This window comes from Podarcis raffonei, chromosome 4, assembly GCF_027172205.1.
Source record: "Podarcis raffonei isolate rPodRaf1 chromosome 4, rPodRaf1.pri, whole genome shotgun sequence".
Classification (NCBI taxonomy): Eukaryota; Metazoa; Chordata; class Lepidosauria; order Squamata; family Lacertidae; genus Podarcis; species Podarcis raffonei.
In genome coordinates, this window is record NC_070605.1 from 68,624,933 (window position 1) to 68,646,471 (window position 21,539).

The window sequence follows — 21,539 nt, forward strand, 5'->3', positions numbered from 1 at the left end:
CACACACCAGCTTTTGTGACACACCATCTTCACATGGCAGACTAACCAAAATAACTTTGAGCAAGTGCTTCAAGCCACAGCGTGAAAAAAAGACTCAGTGTGTAGATGTGGATATAATATAAGGCCAAGCTGCCTTTTATTTTCATAGGAGGAATTGCTACCAAGGAGGGTGTGTGTGGAAAGACAGTGGGGTGAGCTTCTCTACCAGTTCTAAACCACCCCCTTTTACAGGGAATCATATAAAAAAAACTGCTGTCTGGAATGTAACTTAAGGGGAGTAAACATCCCCCCCCTGAATGTCATAAGCTGCATTTACGTGTTTGAATTTTGTATTTGCATTAAACATTTGGGAGCAGTGCCTTTTTGATTGAGCAATGGCACAGAAACAAACTACCAATGTAACAGATGCATCAAGCAAGCAGTATGAACAAAAGAGTAATTTATTATGCGCATATATATACACATATGTATATATATATATTTATATATATATATATAATCTCTATTCAGTCACAATAGTCTCTGGGTTTTAAAATGTATTTTTGCTATATTCAATGCTTTAAAAATTATAATTCAAACATTAAATACTGTTATATACATTATGATTCAATTTCTTAGTTCTAACCATGAACAGTATAGTTCCCAAGTATAAACCTGGAGGGGGAAAGGAAGTAAATCCTCTAGCATTACAGTCTTAAGAAATTAAGATCAAACACCTGTAGATTTGACTATGGAAAAAGTCAAACTTCCAAATGCTTTTATATAGTTTATCCTTCAAAAAGAAAGAAAGAAAGAAAGAAAGAAAGAAAGAAAGAGTAGGATAGAACTGGTCAGAAGTCCCATAGTTGTTGTTTTTTAAATCTCATACCTATTTTATATAAAATAACAAAATATACAGAGAGAGCGTCAAGGTTTGTTTTTTTTAAACATTATTTCATACACGTACAAGTAAATAAAAGTTGTTTTTTTTAATGTATGGCTTTGCAAAGGTAGATTATGAAGTGACTTCTGTTTATTTATTTAAAAGCATTTTAAGAGAACGTGTTAGTGTGCTTACGATAGTGGCCATGGTGGTCGAATTACGAGCCAAGAGTTTAATGCTAGAGTTACCGGAGGTCTTACCAGACACTGCTTCCGCAGCTTTTAGAAGACAAATGTAGTTTATTACAACCTCATCTATTTTAGCTACAATTTCCTCCTGCTGTGTTTCAGAGTTCATGATTTTAACTAAACGCATGCAGGCTTCTGTTAAGCAACAGAGTACTTGAAAGCTGGAAGTCATAGCTGCAAGCATTTCCTCTGGGCTTTTTTCAGCCATGGCCATTTTCCTGCAGGCACTTCCCAACTGTCTCGATTCTACAGATAACAGTTGTTTATACTGAGAAAGTTTAAGGTCATATGCTTCTGAATGATCCTCCCTCTTCCCCATACACGATCGGACCAAACAGAGGAGCTCATTGGCATCTTTTTGTGCTGCAAGAAATCCATCAGGCACTGCATAATTCTTCTCCTTCATTACGCCGAGTCTCGCTATTCGTGCATCGAAGGACATGTCGCTGAGATTCCTATCGGTTTGACCATCCTGGTCTCCGCGAGTGCTCTTGCTGCTTGGACTGCTTTCGGCATCACTGCCAGTCTTTGTGCCCTCCTTCCCATTCTCCTCACTTTCAATGGAAGGAGGCTGAGGGGACAATTCTGCTACCTGGCACTGTATCTCGGGACGATAGAGGAACGAGAGCCGGGCGCCACCTCTGTGCTCATCTTCATCCTCGTCCTCTTCGGCGTTTCCTCTCGCTAGGAAACAATAGCTAAAGGGGCCGCGGCATTTCCAATTGCTGGCATCCAGCTTTCGTAAGGGCAACGTTCTGTACTGCTTGGACTCCTTCCGGATGGCGTTCAAGACAGGAGATATCTTGCTCCCCACGCTGCTGACATTCACAGAGCTCTGGGAATAACTTTTGGATAACGTTTTGCCCAGAGGAAGTTCTCCTCTTTTTTCCGATTTTGTTGAGCCACCTGCTTCAGCGATGTCTGTACATAACACACTGACTGGGGCTTTCTTCTTCCCGAGAAATGTCTCGAGGCTTGTCGATTCTGCAGTGACGCTGCTGCTTCGTCGCAGAACTTTCCTGTTGTGCGGCATCCTGAGGCTTCCCCCCATCATCTCATATGGCCATAAACTAACCGCTACCCCACCTGACTGGTTGACTTTGGGAACATCAAAAGAGTCTTGGTTTCGACTTGGCACCTTTGATTCTGAGTGAATGTGGGATGATAGCGTGATGGAATCAGCTCTGGGCTGGTTAGGAAAAGCTGAAGACATGCTTCCTTGTCTTCCAGTCACAGGCTCTGTGAAAGCTACACTAGGGGGAGTAGAAGAACAAAGGGAATAATTAAGCATCGCCTCAAAAAGCCATTTAGTGGTCAAGCATTTCAGCCGTATAGTCTTAACTGTTGCTTTGGAAATTTTAAAAAGGAAAGGTTTAATATTCTGAATACACATTTTCCAGACCCCACATGCAATCACAAATCTTTCAGCAGATGTGCAGTTCATCAAAATGAAAATTGTAAAAAAATCTTTACATCAGTCATAGAATTATAGAATTGTAGAGTTGGAAGGGACCCTTTAGATCATCTAATCTAACGCCCTGCAATGCAGGAATATGCAGCTCCCCCATACAGGGATTGAACCTGCAACCTTGGTGCTATCAGCACCATGCCCTAAAAACTAAGCTAACAGTTCCTTCCATATGTTATTAGTTAACTCTGATGAAGAAGGCAGATGTAGACTGGATCTACACTGATCTAAAAAAAACGCTAAGGAAAAAAAGTTATATACAGTGGTACCTCGGTTTTCGAACGTCTCTGTTGACAAACATTTCAGTTTTGAACGCAGTAAACCCAGAAGTAAACTCAGTTTTCGAACATGCCTTGGAACTCGAACATGCCATGCGGCTTCCGCTGAGTGCAAGATCCTGAGGCCTAGCTGTTGGCTATTGAGTTTTCGGTTTTCGTACGTTTCAGAACTCAAACGGTCTTCCGGAACGGATTACATTCAAAAACTGAGGTGCCACTATAGCTCTCAATGCAATTCTCCATTTACTGCTATACATTTTTATAATTCATTTATAACGTTTTAACTCACCTGTATAGTCTATGGTGTAAAAAGAGAAAACGCACCACCTCAGCTGTGAAGCTGCCTCACAGTTTGAAGTGCAATTGTCATAGGAGTGACAAATTGAATGCTTGTTTAGCTGTTGGTTTTGTCCTTTCTCCTGCTTGAAGGATGACCCCCGCCCCCTGACTTTAGGAATCAGCATACACGTTACTCTGTTCATTCAATGTCTTGCTCCATTCTCAGAACTACAATTCCAGGAGTTTCATGTGAAGAAGGATTGACTGTGAAACCAGCTGGGAATTGTAGCTCCATGAGGGGAAATAGGGGTTTTCTAACAACTCTCAACACCCTTAGCAAATCATACTTTCCAGGATTCTCAGGAAGGGGGGGGGGAGCTATGGTTTTTAAACTGGCATAAATGTATGATGCAGTTGAAGCCTTTAAAGAAAAAGCAAACTTTAAGGAGAAAAAACACCAAACGGCATGGATCTCATGGTTTGGGTTTTAATGTTTGATATTTTATTATATTTTTGTATGTGTTGGAAACCACTCGGAGTGGCTACAGCAACCTAGTCAGGGTGGGATATCAATAATAAAATAGTAATAATAGTAATAGTAATAGTAATAATATAAAGGGGTAACGATTTATGGGATGTTGTGCCCCCCATGAGGCAGGAGCCAGAGCTGGAAGATGGGGAAGGGTCTGAGCAGTCAGAGATAGGGGAGGAAGGACAGGACGTGCCAGAAGTGCATAGAGAGATGGCGCCTGAAGGGAGGGGGCTAGCAGAATCCCCTCCCCTGCTGTCCCCCAGGACCAGGAGGGCCTTAAAAAGGCAGACACAGTGACATTTCTGAGTAGGAGAAGTTGCAGGTTGCCTGTGCTCTTGCCATCAGACAAAGGTACTTACGTTTGCATGCAGGCACGGTCCCATCATTGCTCCAACTTAGAGCACAAGCCTGCAAAGGGGTGCCAGCTACCTAGCTACCAGGCGCATGTGTGTGCATGTTTAGTGTGCTTCAGGAGCTACTGTTAAGTTTGTGCTGCTTGTTTGCCCTTCTTGGGCTGTGTGTGCTCTGGACAGTCACTTCATTTTTTTATTTATTTTAACGGTTTAAAAAATGCCGCCCACGTCTCTTACACACATTCAGATTAACACTTTGGTGCTGCCGTACCTGTAGTTTCTTTAATCTTGGGGATCCTGTGACATCCATCTCTCAACGTGCCGAAGAGTGGGTCAGCGGAATTGACTGTGGGATGCATAACAGGCACTGCCATTCTGTGGCACACAGTTTCAGGCTGCTGGTGCAGCTCCTTGTATGTTGCTCCGTGGCTGGAGAGCATGGCGGCTCTTTCGTCTGCCGGAATAATGTAGCTGAGGCCCTTTCCTGCCGAGTCAGGGATAATGTGCTTCGCGTCCGAGGTGCAAAGATGAGATTCGACCGGGGTTCCGCACGTGCTGCTGCCTGTGCTGCACCCTGCGTCCACTGAGGAGCACTGCGAGCTTTGCAGAGAAAAGTGGCCTTCGCTCTGCAGGGATGACATGCGCTTAGCTAGGTGATACTCACACAATCTAGTCATGCTCTGCTCTGCTTCCGGAAGCTTTGGGAGGTGGCCATCGCCAGGTGAATTAGCATCTTCGGAGTCATTGCGCTCCTTGGGTGAAGAGAGAGTAGTCACATCTGAAACAAAATGTTCATCTGGCCCGTGCCCTAAAGCCCCACTAGGACTAATCTCAGGGTGCATTTCCTCTTTACAGTCCACCTCTGTTTTCCCAAGGCTTGAAACTCTTGGAACTGCCTTTCCTTTCACCGTTTCTGAATTTGGCTTCTCTGCCGCTCCCTCATCTGAAGCAGCATACCATCTTTGGCCATCCTTGCGAAAGGCAGTTCTTTCCACATTAAAAGTGCTTATGCGCTGACCCTCTCTTGAGGAGAGAGTGCTGACTTTGCCCTTTTGCTCATCGGCTTCTGTCTTTTTAGCCCCCGGCTGTTTTTTCATAACAACATTGCCATCAGGGGTTGCTTTCCCTTCCCCTTCGGCCGCCTTATTTTTCCGTTTCGTAGTGCAAGAATATATCACGGACCCCATGTGCAGCTTGCTGAAATATTCAGTAACGGACTTTGTTTCCATGGTTTCCGGTTCCATCTCCATGTTGTCTGAATGGAGAATCTGCTTGGAAGGCACAACTTTTGACTGTAGCTCTGCAACTTGCTGATTGGCTGAGGACTGTACGGATTTCAGCAGCAGCCCTCCAGCCTGGCTCTTGGTGATGGAGAACTCAGCCTGCTGCTCCACAAGTGGTTGATAACCTTCGTTCGTGGGCAAAAACAGGCGCGTGGCATTTTCAGACAGCTTCTGTGCTGTGGCCAATTCAGAAGTTTCAGTCATTTCGGAAGAGTTAGTCTCATTGCCAGAATCTGAGGATGATTCGGGGCTATATGCTCTCAAGATGGCTACACCTGCATGCCGTAAAAAATAAGAGCCAGTTAATGAAATCACGTCAGGCACTTCAATATACCGATAAGGAAAAAAAATATGGATTGTTTTAAGTTTTTTTAAAAAAATGGTTCTAGCATACTGATTCACATATTGCATAGTTTCCAAGAAAGGCAACTTAACATTATGGTAGTTCTATCACATGGAATGTGTAGGTGATGGAGGAAAAACAAAAACAAAAACTAATAATGAAATGTTTCCAAAAAAATGGGCTAATGATGAAAAGGCTAAATGGTGAAAATGGATGAAATGGTATGGTTTGTTTCAGTGAATAAACGTAACAGTGGTGTAAGAACCTGAGTTGTCATTTGTCTGTTGTTCCTCGGAAGCAGCCAAGGCCTCCAGTGCTTGAAGAGTAGAAACCACAGCATCATCCAGACCCTTTTCAGATTTCCCTTCAGTATTTGTAGGAACAGCATCAATAAGCGACACTGGAATATCATCACTCCCTGCATTATTAGTCTCTTCCTTGTCCTCTCCATACTGCACTGTGTGATTCTGAGAGTCTTCTTCATCAGAGCTATCCCTGAATCCAGGTGGAGGAGCCGCAATGGCCATGTTCAGAGAATGCAAGAGGAAGTCGTCTTCATTGTCATCCCCTTCCGGAGGTGGGAGCGATGTCAAGTCAATGATGTCATCACTGGAACCCGAAAGGCTGAGAAGAGCAGGCCTGTTGATCTCTCCCACCATCATGTCTTCCTCACAGCTGACGTCATCCTCATCTTCAGCATCGTCTGTGTTCTCTGCATAGCAAATGTCATGCAGCAGGGGCTCCTCTATTCCTTCCGCAGCTCCAAATATTTTGCCATCGTTCAAACCTGCATAAACGGAATTTGCAGCAAACTGAATGCTTTCAGCGTCAGGGGACAACTCCAAACTCTTGATGTCGTTGGCATGGCTTATATAAAGAGCTCTCTGCTTTTCCAGTGCTTCTGGACTTTCATCCAATAGTCTTTCATAGCCAAGGGTTTGGGGGTTAATGCCATCCAAACTGTGATCTCCAAAAATAAAGGATACTTTTGCAGCTCTTGGAGATCCCTGCGTTTTCTTGTTTGATTCTATTCCTCCTGAGTATGACAGTGCAGATTGCTGGTTTAAATTTTGGTTCTCTTCTTCTGCCTCTGCAGAGTCCTCTTGTTTGGCCAGCTGCTGATCAAGGACACTAGAATTATAAACACTCTCTATGTACAAGTGCCTGTGTTCTTTTGGGCAGAAAGTGCTGTCATTAGCATCTGCAGTTTTTTGTCTCGAGTCTATATACATGTGCACCTCCTGCTCTCCTTCCGCTGGGAATGTTGTCGTTTTTGCTACACAGTTCCACTCGGGTCCATGGAGGTTATGCTTCCCCTTTGTTTCAGCCCCTAAAAAATGGAACAGGGGGGTAGAGAAGAAAGGCAAATTATCCAATCAATTTATGCTATCTCGCCAACTTCAGATTAGATTGCTATTCCTAAACAACCATGTTTTAAGATTGATCCTTTCCATATAACCTTGAAATAAGTTTCTAGCAGTTGCCTATTCTTAGGCTACTTCTTACTTCTCAAAGAAATCAAACGCTGAATTCTTATTGTGAGAATAAATCAAAAACTCAACCCATTTTGATTGCGTAACCTAACAAGCAGACTTAATAATTCTACTTGGGTTGGTTGACACCCCGATACCGATAAGGGAATTTATATGGCTCTGAAGTCACTTTCAAGTTCAACATGCCACCTGCAAATCGGATTTGCCAAGATACATACTTTTGCTTTCCTAGAAGGTCTCTGCTGACTGAAAGCAAAACTTACCTGAAAGGTAAACTGGTACATCATTTTGTATGTCTGTGTAGTCATCACATGATAAGTATACATTACCTGCTTCACGGTTTCCACTATTTTTCTTGCAGGCCATGTTAAATATTGAACGCCTGGAATCAACTAAAAGTCTATAATATCCAGCGGTTAAACAGGCAAGATTCATGGCATCTGACGATTCCATTAGCAAAGTGATTGGCTAAGGGAAAGGGGGGGAAAGCACAGCAAAGTCAAGGCTATAATCTCTGGTGGGGTGCCAGATTTAGAGCACAAATTGGTTTGTATGTTTTTTTAAAAAAGAAAAATAGTAAGAAAATATTCTAGATGGAATTAAATTGATAGTATGATCCTAACCAAGCTTAACCACAAGCAATTTCCAATAAGTTGAATGGGATTTCCATGAATTTGAGAGAGGCATCCTTATATGTCAGACCCACCCCTGCTACACACTCTGTGTTTTCCAGGCACAACATATCTTGTGATCTTGACTTCCATGTCTTATAACATCAAAATAATAGCAGTAGAAGGTGAAAAGATTTAAGAGGTGTTCCAGAATGGACACTTGAAATTATGAATGTTCATTTTTTTAGGTGGAACTGCCAATTGAGGCAACTGAGATCTGTTTTCTTAAGGCCCCACCCCACCCCCCAATTATTGGTCCAGGACCATTGTGGACTGTGTTTTCTTCTGTCCCAGTTCTCAGGGGATAAGCTGTAGAGATAAACTGAGACAAATTCAGGCCATGCATCAATTCCTTTAATTAAGAATCTCACACCTAACAACCCTATAACTGTATATGGGACTGGATGCTTTTAGAAATCTACCACAGTTCAGTATTTTGCTAACAATTGGCTCTGTGCCATTCCCACAATGGTAGAGCATGTAAAATATTAGCTCATATGAAAAACACATTTTCTGCTCGCTTTTGGTCAAAAAGTTTCACTTCTAAACAGTCATTCATTTTACACTGAATGACAAGAGTTTTGGTATAAAGCCACTCAGAGCTGTCTTGGGGGGGAAATAGCACAAGTTAACAAAATATGGTGAATTCTTAGTTTGGTGGTTTAGAAAGAGCAAGGCTGCATTTTATTTTTCAATGTTTGAAAAAGGTTTGTTGATATTTATTTTTCTGAGGAGATGTGCCGAGGTTAATGTTTCCCAAATGCTTCCAAAATCCATTGGAGCATTATGCAAATAAACTGTTGCTGGTCACTTCTTTCACAAAAGAAGTACTGAGACTGAAAATAAACATTAAAAAGAAGAGAAAAACAAATATTCTTCAAAATAATAATTGTAATTATGGTACTTCTAATCAGAGAATAAAGTTCAAGCTAAGCTTGTTTACAACTACATAGTGAGCTTTGACAGTAAGATTATTATTTCAATGTACGACAAGAAAATGAAAAGAAAGGCTAATTGAACTAGACCTGATGCTGAATTTGATGGATCACCAAATTTAAAGGGATAATTGAACTCTCCTTTTTTATTCTTACGATGCAGAGCTGAGTGTCTTACTGAAACAATTGTGACATTCAACTTACTTTTACATCTAGCACATGAAGCTCAACTCGAACAATAGTTTCATCTTCTGTAAACATCTCAATTCTGTTCACGTGGCTGAAATCTGCCAGCAGAGCTACTAGATTTGTTTTGGTGTTTATTACGTGGCTGATACCATATCGTGGCCCCACTAACAGTGTCACCTCGGAACGTTTTTCACCCTGCTGCAACACAGGAAGCAAAAAGAGAAGGGGTTTTCACAAAGCAAGGAAACACATGTGGATTTAAATCAGTTTACCTCCACTTAAATCAGCATTATGCATCAAATCCACAATATCTATAACTTAACCAGCTAGGTTGTGGATCCTCAGAGAAAATAATTTTACAAGATTTTCATCTGTGTATATACTTGGTACTAAGGGATGAAAAATCTATTTAAAAAGTACCTGATTGAAATGAGCCTGCTGGAAGCTGTACTAAAGCTATTGCATGATTTGGCTCAATATTACTTGTGAAGCAAATGATTAATTGTCTTATTAATTAGCCACTTGCAGAATACTCAGCAAACATTAAAAAATGATGGTGAGGGAAAGCCTACCAATAACGTTGCTTTGAATACACGGCCCCCATAAAGCCGTAGATCACTGAGGAACTTGAGATAGTGTACCTTGGCTTGCAGAGCAGAAAGCTGAAGATAGAGAGAGAAAACAATCAAATGACCATAGGAGTTAGGCGCAATGGTGACTATAATTCACTATAGTTTTATTACACACCCCAGGCAAGCTGTTAATAAGGACTTCTCAAAGTCCATAGGTAAGCCATTCTTTAGAGAACTTCCTAAGGGCAGAAATTACTTTTAGATCTTGAAATCAGAAGTCTTATTTCATCGAGTCAGATGTAGTTCAAACCATATCGGCAGCAGTGCTTAAGAACTAGAAATGATCTAGTGCAAGACAGATCTAAATGACTCATTGAAGGATTTCGGAGGTAGAAGACAGCATTCCATATAGTCAGAACTAGCTTCCTTTATGAAAAGTTTTAGAGTAGCAATATACCAGATTTTTAAAACCATGTGGTGGCAACAATTCCCCAAATGTCTACTGATTAATCCCTCTGTGAATATGTCTCATTGCTACATGTGTCATGTGGACTGGATGAAGCTCATAGCTACCGTACTTTAACATGTATAAGACTAGGTTTTTTAAACTCAAAAATAAGGTTTAAAAACTGCGGGTGTCTTATACACTGGTAGTGGGTATGGGTGACGGGTGATTGTTTGCAGCTGCGAGCTGCAGATTGTCATTGGTGATTTGTATTGGCTGTGGGAAATGGGTGTTTGATTGGTTGCTGCATCAAGAGCTGCTGAGGATTGGCTGCCGCTGTGGCAATTGCGCTTGATATTTACTTTTGCTGTTGGTGATTGGGCAGATGCTTGTAGCAGACACGAGTGATTGCAAGCGTCGGGTTAGTGATTCACTGCATCCCGCCCCAAAAAATTGGAGGTCCCCAAAAACAGGGGGCGTCTTATACACAGAAAAGTACGGTACTTTTTTTAAAAAAATGTTATCCACAGTTAAAAAGAAAAGCCTGATACTATTCCACCTTCAGCTCCTGCAATCCACTCAAACTGAGGCTTGAACTGCATCAGCTATAGCAACATCCAACCCAAAGAAACTGAAGTATAGCTGTGTTTCGCCTCCCCTCTGACGCTTCCACAGATCCTTCTAACCACCTCATAACTTTCTGCCAGCACCACAGTAATAAAGTGGAAGGGACTGTTCACACGGGCCTTAAGATGCCATACAACCATATCCTTTAATGTGAGACCTTTTCTCCCAATACTATTGGAATATCTCAGTGCAGAATGAGATGCCTCTACCCAGCGGAATGAAGGTCTTAAGACACTTTTTTCAGTAGCCTTAGGTACCTTTTAAATAGTGCCACAGACGCTACTTTTCTGTGGTTCCATCCCACAGTGCTGTTGTAACGTTTAAAAGTCTTCAGATTGTGTAGATAGGGCCAAATGTGTCGGTCTCTCCCACTGAATTAGCAGCACACTGAGGAAAGACTGTGGGTCTTTAAAATTATAGCAGCAGCGTGAGGTGAAACCACAGAAAGGTGTCTTCTACTGCATGAAGAAGAAGAAGAAGAGTTTGGATTTGATATCCTGCTTTATCACTACCCGAAGGAGTCTCAAAGCAGCTAACATTCTCCTTTCCCTTCCTCCCCCACAGCAAACACTCTGTGAGGTGAATGGGGCTGAGAGACTTCAGAGAAGTGTGACTGGCCCAAGGTCACCCAGCAGCTGCATGTGGAGGAGCGGGGACGTGAACCCGGTTCACCAGATTACAAGTCCACCACTCTTAACCACTACACCACACTGGCTCTCTAGCAGTAGTTGAAACCTGCAGCTCTCTAGCTGTAGTTGGAGTCCAACTCCTATCAGCCCTGGTGAGGAATTATGAAAGTTGAAGTCCAACAACATCTGGTGGGCCACAGATTCCCCCATCCCCGATTGAGAAGTTCCTTGACTGATGAAGGAACTGATAATGGACAGTCACATGCTGGCTACTGGTGTGATTTACAAATGAGGCATAATCAAGTGATTTCCCTGCTCCTCAGAAGCCAGAATAAGTGGACTGGCAAGAAGGGCAAGTCTGAGGGGTGTGTGCTCTCTGCCCCCATCATAATATTATGTTTTGCCCACAGGAATATCAAGATGGTGGTAGGCGCCACATCTGCTTCACATGGTGTCTGCCTTTTCAATGCCAGGTTGAGCACTGGTGCCTACCCCCGCTACTGCCCACCTTCTCCCTACCCCTTGGTAATCTTACCAGAGGAGCAGCAAGTAGTAGTGGGAAATGGCAGGGATCAGGTGCATTATTCAGCCCAACACTTACAAAATCTGGTCTAAATGGCTACAGGTGCCATCTTTATTTTAGACCTGAAGGAGCATCTCCACCCCCATCGCTCACTGAGGTCCAGCATCGAAGGCCTTCTGGTAGTTCCCTCACTGCGAGAAGTGAAGTTACAGGGAACCAGGCAGAGGGCCTTCTCAGAAGTGGCACCCGCACCGTGGAATGCCCTCCCATCAGATGTCAAGGAGATAAGACTTTTAGAAGACGTCTGAAGGTAGCCCTGCATAAGGAAGCTTTTAATGTTTGATGTTTATTGTGTTTTTATATTCTGTTGGAAGCCACCTGGAGTGGCTGGGGCAACCCAGTCAGATGGGTGGCACAGAAATAATAACAAGAACAATAATTGCTGCTGCTGCTACTATTTTCCCTTCCCCACCCTCTGGGTGCCCATGTAGCAGAGGCATTCTGGGAAAATGAAGATGGTAGTAGTTCCTTGCATCTTCATCAAATGCATCACTTCACAGCACAAGGTTATGTGCTGCCCCAGCAAAATGTCAGTAACCAGCATCAGCCCTCTATACTAGCTGCTGACTCTGGGCCCTGATCATAAGAATTAAATTAACACGTGTACGTGTGTGTGTGTGTGTGTGTGTGTGTGTTAAAAAAACCCTGTGTTCTAATTTCCCCCCCATATTTTACCAAACTGGGTGTTCAAAGTGGTCCAAAAATATAGGACATGATCTAGTATAACTGATGCATTTTAAAGCCTAATAATTTCAGGAGGAGAGAGCTAAGTATGTACTTAAGTCTCACATGGCAATTGAATTAATGGAACTTAAAATTGCTTCCGTTCAGCTGAACTGTGTCTTAAAAGTATGAATAAAATTTCAAATGTATCCAATGTGATGTGCATCTCAAGGAGCCATGCCCATTAATGCCAAAGGCAGATCAATGGACCGGGATATTTCACTCACAGAAATGAAAGTATGGCATGGCGAAGAAGATGTGTGGTTGTGGCAGACTCCTAGGGTAACACAGTTCGGAACAGAGAAAGCAATTTCCCAGCAATTGTGTTATGAAACATAGAAGCAAAATGAATGCAGGTAGAAGGAAACTGTCATGCCCCTGTGGTTAACTAGCAATTTCCTACCATTTTCAAGATAAAATAATGGTTTTGCTAAACTAATTCCTTTTAATTGTTCTTGAAAAAATGGCAATAAGCAGTGCGCATTGTACAGGCTGGCAATCTCTGAAAAATGCATTGGCCACTTATTTCTCTGAAGGATGGGATGGAAAATCTCTCCGTCAGATGCAGTCCTCCTGATTATGAAAATCTATTTCTATTAAGATGCAAATGCATTACCTTTTTACCCGGAGGAACTAGGTTTTGATTTGCTTTGACAAGGTGCGAAAGTGCTTTCTTTATGTTCTTTTCTTTCATGCTTTGCAGTACAGCAGATGGGAGGAAAGTCTCCAGGCCCCATTCTTTTCTGCAATACAAGGCACAACTTTAATTCCACAGTCCTCTGACAATTACCTCTTCTAAAAGGTATCCCACAAGGTTGAGGAAGCATGGAGAAACCAACTGTGGGCAAACGCAAGTTGCTCACCTGCAACCAGCAGACGCTATTATCACATAGAAAAATACTGTAAAAGAATTTCAAACGCTAGAAAAATGAATAAAAGGTCATTTTGAGAAATGGCTTTTGTTCTAAAGCCACAAAGCATGATTATGTGTTGGAATATGTGATGGAAACAAATTGCTGATTCACATGTGAAGTCTTCAGCATGACCCAAACTGAAGGGGCTGCAGATAAAGGCTCCCTAAGCCATTCAGAAAGTTTGCTTGCGACTGCAACCCTCACACTGGGGATTTTGATGATCTGGATAATCCATGTGGGAAGCTTCTCATGCAACTGGCTTCACCTTGCACAGTTCCATTTCAAGTGGCCATAGCGGCTGCCATGGGCCCACCAAGCCTAAGGTGTAGCCAATTTAAATGCTTTAGTCATGGACACTGAACTGCAGCTATTAATCCTTGCTTAGAAATCCTGGTTGGGCTACTTGTTTAGGCCAATAGGACTATGAGCAAGGATTCATTTGGAACAGTATATGTATTAACATAAATTACATGACAGCTTGTGCGATTACAGATGCTTTGGGAACCCAACAGAGTCAATTTCCAGTGTAAATATTATAGTCTGGATATTATAGTTCAACCAGTGTTGAAGTGTATCCCAGATTCTCCCTTCTGCCCAATTCTCTCATTCTCTCTGATTTAATTTCCATTAAGGGTTTAATAACTTATTGGCAGCGGGATACATAACGTTTTGCACAAGCTTAGAGATTTGTGTTCTTAGTTTGCAGAGTGACAGGATCGATATTCCCAAACCTGGTTCCCTTAAGGTATTTTGGAGAGTAAATCTCATCAGGTTGGAGAAGGCAGGGCAATAAAAAAAAGTGTGGATAAGCCCCAAATCTACAATTCTTTGATAACTTCGGAAGTTATGGAATGCTATACCCCAAACCATATGCTTCAGGAGCTCCTCTTCCAGGGAGGTTTTTCAGTGGCCGTAGTATGGGATGCCAATTTTTTTCCAGGCAAGCAGCTATCCATTTGTTTGTTCCTAAAGGCTAGTCACTGTTTTATTGTGGCAATGGTTTGATATAAAATAGTTTTAAAGTATTGCTGCCATCTCAACAGTGCCGTTTTAAGGGTCAGTCAGCACACTACCCAAACCACATGGAGGCTAGCTAAAATATGTCTGGCCACTTTTCTATGCTGTTGGTGTGACATTATTAAAGGAACCCAGGTTCCTCCATCTGAGTTGGATGGCAGAAGCTTTAGAACTGGCAAGTGGAAGCACTTCTTCACACAGCAGAGAGTAAAACTATGGACTTTGCCACTCCCAAGATGCAATGGCCACCACATTAGATGGTGACACATCACAATTAGTGATGTCACAATAGCCTTACGGATCAGAAGTACCATGCTTCTGAAAACCAGTTGCTGAGGAACTTACAGCAGGAAAAGGGTATTGCACTCAGGTTTTGCTTGCCATAGGTTTCTGGTTTGCCGTTGTGGAGAACAAGATGCTGGACATGAAAATGTCACGGATGTATCTAAGGCATCACAGCAGTTATTTTGTCAATGGCACCCCCAGCATTCTCACAAAATTAAAAATGTTTCCACTGGTCCAAAAAGGATGGAAACGCCTGATTTACTGTATGACTCAAAATAGGATGAATCTTACCTTATTCATCTCATCTATGATTATATAAATAAGCCGGCTGCTGGACATACAAACATGATGCTCCCGCTATGTTAGCTGTTGAGGCTTCCACCTTATCATAGCATTTAGTCATAACCATCAAGGGGAGCCCTATTTTCTACACTAGAACACACCACTGAGTGTTTTGCCAAAAGAAATATTGAAAGGCATGATGCAGGGGGAATAATTACACACTGACCTTTTTTCAGTATTAACAGATTAGTTTGATGAAAACAGTTGCCTAGCTGTTATCCAGGTTGCGCATGAGGTGTGTGCATATTTAATGTGTAGCTGCTGTATGTGACAGAAGACAGATCCCTGTAACTCAGGGTTGTTGTTTGACTCGTGAGAGACCTTGTGAGTAGAAGGCAATGGTGTCATTTCAACAGCAGATATAAATTAAACAGTAAAAAAGAAGCAGTGCTAGTGGAGAACTGGTAGCATGATAAGACATACTGACTTAGCAACTGTCTCAGAGTTTAACTTTAAGGTTCTTAGGAGGGCTTGGCTGAGAAATTAGCAGCACAATCCTAACATGTCTACTCAGAAGTAAGTCCTATAAGTAGCAATGGGGTTTACTCCCACTTAAGTGGGGTTAGGACTGTCACCTAAGGCTGCAATCATTGCCCCACTAACCTGGGAGTGAGCCCCAATGAATTCACTAGGATTTACCTCTGAGAGGAGATGGTTAGGATTGTGCTGATACTGAAAGTATCAAATTTTACTTGGCGTTTGCAGTTGTTCCATTTCCATCACAAATTCAGCTTGCACATCAACAGACCACATAAATGGTAACCACAGATATTACAAGGTTTGCATTCTATACTTACTCAATGTATTTGAGAGAGATTTTCTGTGTGTGCTTCGTGGTCACGGTTGCAATATACATTTGCAACGCAGCCAGTCTCAGTGCAATATCATACTTGAGCTCAGGTCCAAACCTCTCTTGAACCACATCGTTACAGCTCTGTCAAATAACCAGCAGAGGGAGTATCAAGCTCAAAAATCTCTGATTTTGAACATAAACACCGCATTATGACTAATTCTTCTTTAAAAGGCAAGCTTATAATTAACAAGAACTGTGACTGCCAGATGAGCCATCCATAAATCCTTGAAGATCACAGAATGAGAAGTGGCCAGGAAGACACATGAAAATGTTGATATGTAACATGGAGCTTCTTAAGTGGGAGTGAGCAGAAAATCACCCCGTTTCCTTTCCATGGCATGGACAGAGAACGTCAGCTGTTCTAACTGGTGTGCTGGGTATGACAGGTCAGAATCTAGTCATGTTCAAGGACTAGGAGCAAGGAATCTAATTCTCTTTATTATCCTTTCTCCATCCAAAATGGTGTTCCTTAGCCAATTCATGATGAGTGAAGGGGCAGGTGACCAATCTACCACTTGGCTTCAGCAAATTAATATGCTACAAGGTCCTAACACCATAGCTCCTCACACACAAAAAGGCCTAAGAGTTTGCACAACCTCCTTTGGCAGAACCAGGCAGAAGGAGCACAATAGATAGGTTCAGGAATGCGGATTATAGGATGAGCGTACATGCCAAATAATGAAAAAACGCACGCGCACACACTGGCATCCTCTTACAAGAGCTTTTGGTAGGCTGAGGAGCTCACTGCAAATCAGCAACTGCTTTGCATGTGGAAGGTTCAGTCCCTGGCATCTCGACATGGGGCTGGGAATGGCTCTTGGAGAGTCGCTTACATCAGTTTAGACAAGACTGAGCTTGACGGACCAGATGTCTGGCTAGCTGTTTCCTATGATCCTCACTGAATGACCTTAGCCAATCATTCTGTCATAGTACCTCCTCTGGTTGTTAAAAGGATGAGATGGGCCCCATGCTGCCCATGGCTCCTTGTAGGAAGGGTTGAATAACAGATAAAAATAGTAAGCAAGGAAACCTAGGCAGTTTCATCCATGCCTGTTATTTCAAGAAGATCAGTGATCCTGGAAACTAGAGGTGGTTAACCTGCGGTCTCTCCCCCCCCAGATGCTACTGGATCCCAGCTCCTATCAGCCCCAGGCAGCATAGCCAATTGCCAGAGGAACCACTTAAAGGGGGAACCGCTACACACACAGCTTTGTGAGCCCTGTGAATCAATCCAGCAGGCAACTTCAGTGGTGGGTGGGAGAACTGAAGCCTGCTTTCTGCAAGCACTCTTGTTCAGCTGATTTAACAGGCTTTGGTTTTCCTGCCCACCAGCTGGGGTTGGGGAAGCGAAACCTGTTTTCCCTTGCAAATGCACCATCGCCCGTGCACTTTAAGGCTCCCAATTGTGCATGGGCAGCAACAACTCCACCTGCGCACACCTGATGTCACATGAGATGTTGACTGTGGAGCTGGTGGGCATGGTTTGGAGAAAATGGCCTAGTGGGATGAATTTGAACCACTAGCAAGAGGTTCTCTCCGCCCCACCGCCAGCCTTCGGAGCAGCCTTCCAAAGGCTGGCGGTGGGGCGGAGAGACCTCCTCCCGCTGCCAGCCTTCGGAGCAGCCTTCCAAAGGCTGGCGGTGGGAGGAGGTCTCTCCGCCCCACCGCCAGCCTTCGGAGCAGCCTTCCGAAGGCTGGCAGCGGGAGGAGGTCTCTCCGCTCCACCGCCAGCCTTCGGAGCAGCCTTCCGAAGGCTGGCGGCGGGAGGAGGTCTCTCCGCCCCACCGCCAGCCTTCGGAGGAGGTCCGAGGACAGTGGGGAAGACGCGCTGCGCTTCCCCGCTGTCCCGGAGATTTCCCTATGGGCTTTCGTCTTGCGAAGGAAGCCCATAGGGAAATTCGTTTTGCGAAGCGCCTCCAAAACGGAAAACCCTTTCGTCTAGCGGGTTTTTCGTCTTGCGAGGCGTTCGTCTTGCGGGGCACCACTGTATTCCATTTCAACAGCAAGTTATACATCTTTGACAAAATCTTAGTTTTGGGTTCTAACAGTTCTGTTTCTAATTTTGATTTTTCCACCTGGAAGCCGATTTTCCTGTCCAAATTATATGCCTCCATTATCTGATAATAATGTAGCCAATCTTGCACTTTGTTTTTTAGTTTCTCAAAGCTCTGCAGTTTTAGTCTATCTCCCTCCTGTTCCAAAATTTCCCAATATTTCGGCCATTTGGCCTCCATATTGAGCTTTTTCTGAGCCTTCGCTTCCATTGGTGACAACCACCTTGGGGTTTTATTTTCCAGTAAATCTTTGTATCTTATCCAAACATTAAACAATGCTTTCCTGACAATATGGTTTTTAAATGCTTTATGTGCTTTAACCTTGTCGTACCACAAATATGCATGCCAACCAAAAACGTTGTTAAAACCTTCTAAGTCCAAAATGTCTGTGTTCTCAAGAAGCAGCCAATCTTTTAGCCAGCAGAATGCTGCTGATTCATAGTAAAGTTTAAAGTCTGGCAGGGCAAATCCGCCTCTTTCCTTTGCATCAGTTAATATCTTAAATTTTATTCTGGGCTTCTTGCCCTGCCAGACAAATCTAGAAATATCTTTCTGCCACTTCTTGAAACAATCCATTTTGTCCACAATCTGCAATGTTTGAAACAAAAACAACATTCTAGGCAAAACATTCATCTTTATAGCTGCAATTCGACCCAACAAGGAAAGCTTCAGATTTGACCAAATTTCTAAATCTTTTTTCACTTCCGTCCAACATTTTTCATAATTATCTTTAAATAAGTTCCCATTTTTTGCTGTCATATTAATCCCCAAGTATTTCACTTTCTTGACCACGGTTAAACCTGTCTCATTCTGAAACCTCTCTCTTTCAATCGGTATTAAGTTTTTCTCTAAAACCTTAGTTTTTGACTTGTTAAGTTTAAATCCTGCCACTTGACCAAATTCTTGAATTAGTTCTAAAACCCTTTTAGTACTAGATTCTGGCTCCTGTAACGTCAGTACTAAATCATCTGCAAATGCTCTCAATTTGTACTGTTTGGCTCCGACCTGTATACCTTTAACCAACCGGTCCCTTCTAATCATGTTCAGCAAAACCTCCAGGACCGATATAAAAAGCAATGGAGAGATTGGGCACCCCTGTCGTGTCCCTTTTTCTATCTTAAATTCTTCCGTCACCACATTGTTTACAATTAATTTTGCCTTTTGTTCAGAATATATTGCACCTATACCATTTTCAAAGCCTTGGCCTACCCCCATCCCCTGTAGGTTCTTCTTCATAAAGCTCCAAGAGATGTTGTCAAAAGCTTTCTCCGCGTCCACAAATATCAAAACTGCTTTAGTGTTTATATTCACTTCTAGTTTTTCCAGGATATCAATTATGTTCCTCAAATTATCAGACAAATGTCTTCCCGGGAGAAAGCCCGCTTGGTCTTTATGTATCTCTTCCATCAATACTTTTTTCAATCTCTTGGCCAAAATGTCAGCAAAAATTTTGTAATCCACATTAAGTAACGATATAGGGCGGTAGTTCTTAAGCTGAGTCTTTTCAGTCTCTATTTTCGGTATAAGTGTAATATACGCCTCTTTCCACGACTCTGGTGCCCTCTTCCCTTCCAGAATTTCATTGCAGACTTCCTTCAAAGGTTGTAATAACCACTCTTTCAAAGCTGGTATAAATAATAAATTATTATTATTATATTATTATTATAGTGAAACCATCCAACTCACCTGTACATACAGATATTCAAAGGCAACCGCATCCCTTCGTAAAAGGTCAATGGGATCCTTTGGGACAAAACTAATTCTGAAGAGACATCTCATCTTATGGGAGCTTGGCCTCTGGGTCACCTGGAACAACAAAATGCATGTGTGGAATTCCTGACATTGCATCCTATTTTGCAACCTTGAGATGACTAGAGGGAAATTCTAACAAAGGGTATTATTATTATTATTATTATTATTATTATTATTATTATTAGTGTTTATTAGTCCCCTATCCCCCTTCATATTTTTTTACAAATGGTAACCCAAAGCAGCTTACAAAATAGTACAAATATTAAAACTAGTATAAAACCAAAAAGCCTAAAAACACAGCCAGGGAGCCACCTTTGAAGGGGGCATATGGAGGAATAATCCTCATCAGGACGAATGGTCTTTTAACCAAAGGGCAAGTTATTATCGATCTGTTAATTCTAACAGAATGGGGTCTTAATAGTTATCATAAGGAGGCTATGTAGTATGAAGAAAGAAATAAAGGAACCAAAATCAGTTTACTTTGATTTCAGAAAAGGAGGAATCCTAAATTATTATTATCTCTTATACACACACACACACACACACACACACACACACACCATATGCATCAATGGAAAATACTGGTATTTCTCTTAGTTCTGAAACATCCCAGACATCTTATGCAGTGTTCCATCATTGCACAACCTACTCAGGACAGACGTTCAGAAATCAGCACTCCCCACCCAGATTGCTAAACACCAATAAAGCACAATGAAAATCTAGGTACTCATAGGCCTATTTCTTCCCATAGTCCTTCTCCCTGACCTATTTGCTGAATGCCTCCACCTGTTAGCATGTGCCATTTTGACCTACGTTTACGCTGCTCCTGACCCATCAGGGTCTCCACCATAATCTCTGGAGACTGGCACACTGACTTATATGGCACACAGGCCATTTCCCACACTTTCCAAATTAAACAAAAGCCTCTATGGAGTAGCCAGAAATTTATCAGGAAATCATCTCGCAGAGAAAATACAATCAAAAGGCAAACTTGGTGTATTATGAAGCAGAAAATCTTAGCTAATAAGCTAATCTTTCACAGGAAGATTATACTGCAGTGTGTAATACTTGCTTTCTAATATCAACATTGGACAGCAGTTTGATTCAATCGTAAGATTTTTCTTCAGTTCAGTTGGTTTTTGGCTAAGCCCTGTTATACCCAATCGAGAGATTGCATTAAATGCAAGAGTCAGTCAGAAAAGGCATTGTGACCCACCCATCCAATTACAGTGTTTCCATTTGCTAGTAAACAGTAAGAAAACATGGTGGATGAGCATTAAAACAAACCACCACTTGGACTAATATAAAGAGAAGGAAATCAAGGATATAAAAGGGAGAAACTGAGGTTGACTATTGATAGCTTAATCATTGTTGAACTCCCAGGTTTATGCAATGTAGATCTAAAATATTGGGACTGTATACAGTAGGCTTCCCCAACCTGGTATCTTACAGACCAGAAGCCCCATCATCCCTAATCATTGGCAATGCTGGTTGGGGTTGATAAGAACTGTACTCTAAAATATCTGGAGGGCATCAGGTTGGAGAAGGCAGCAATAGAGTAACACAACCCAGAAACCTACCTATATATTTAACAATAGTAATTGGGTAGAGGAAATGGCTGCCACTATGCATCCTTCCCCATGCATTCCTTGTACGTAATTCTGTCTCCTGTCTCTTGTGGTCTCTATTTTGCTCGATAAATGGGACAAGATGGTGAGCGATGTGACAAAGGGAAAGAAATAAAGCAGGGGATGCTGTATGGGCAGTTTCCTGAGGCGCCGGTATTGTTAAAAGGCGCCAATGAAGGCC

At 42.4% G+C, this 21,539-nt stretch overlaps 1 protein-coding gene across 3 annotated transcripts in view; it reads right to left on the reverse strand.

Moving 5' to 3' along the window:
- Positions 1–424: 424 nt before the first annotated feature.
- The window catches only part of FRMPD4 (FERM and PDZ domain containing 4), a 207,429-nt gene continuing 186,314 nt past the window's right edge, over positions 425–21,539 (reverse strand). For 2 of the 3 annotated variants that reach the window (XM_053387232.1, XM_053387233.1), the window contains exons 9-17: positions 19,665–19,784; positions 15,869–16,005; positions 13,130–13,256; positions 9,507–9,596; positions 8,950–9,132; positions 7,469–7,607; positions 5,912–6,976; positions 4,292–5,578; positions 425–2,358 (exon numbers count right to left, since the gene is read on the reverse strand). In XM_053387232.1, coding sequence (XP_053243207.1) covers positions 1,013–2,358; positions 4,292–5,578; positions 5,912–6,976; positions 7,469–7,607; positions 8,950–9,132; positions 9,507–9,596; positions 13,130–13,256; positions 15,869–16,005; positions 19,665–19,784 — 4,494 coding nt within the window. In that variant the 3' untranslated portion in view covers positions 425–1,012. Of the gene's footprint in view, positions 2,364–4,291; positions 5,579–5,911; positions 6,977–7,468; positions 7,608–8,949; positions 9,133–9,506; positions 9,597–13,129; positions 13,257–15,868; positions 16,006–19,664; positions 19,785–21,539 lie in introns of all 3 variants that reach the window. The other variant, XM_053387234.1, reaches the window with a different exon arrangement.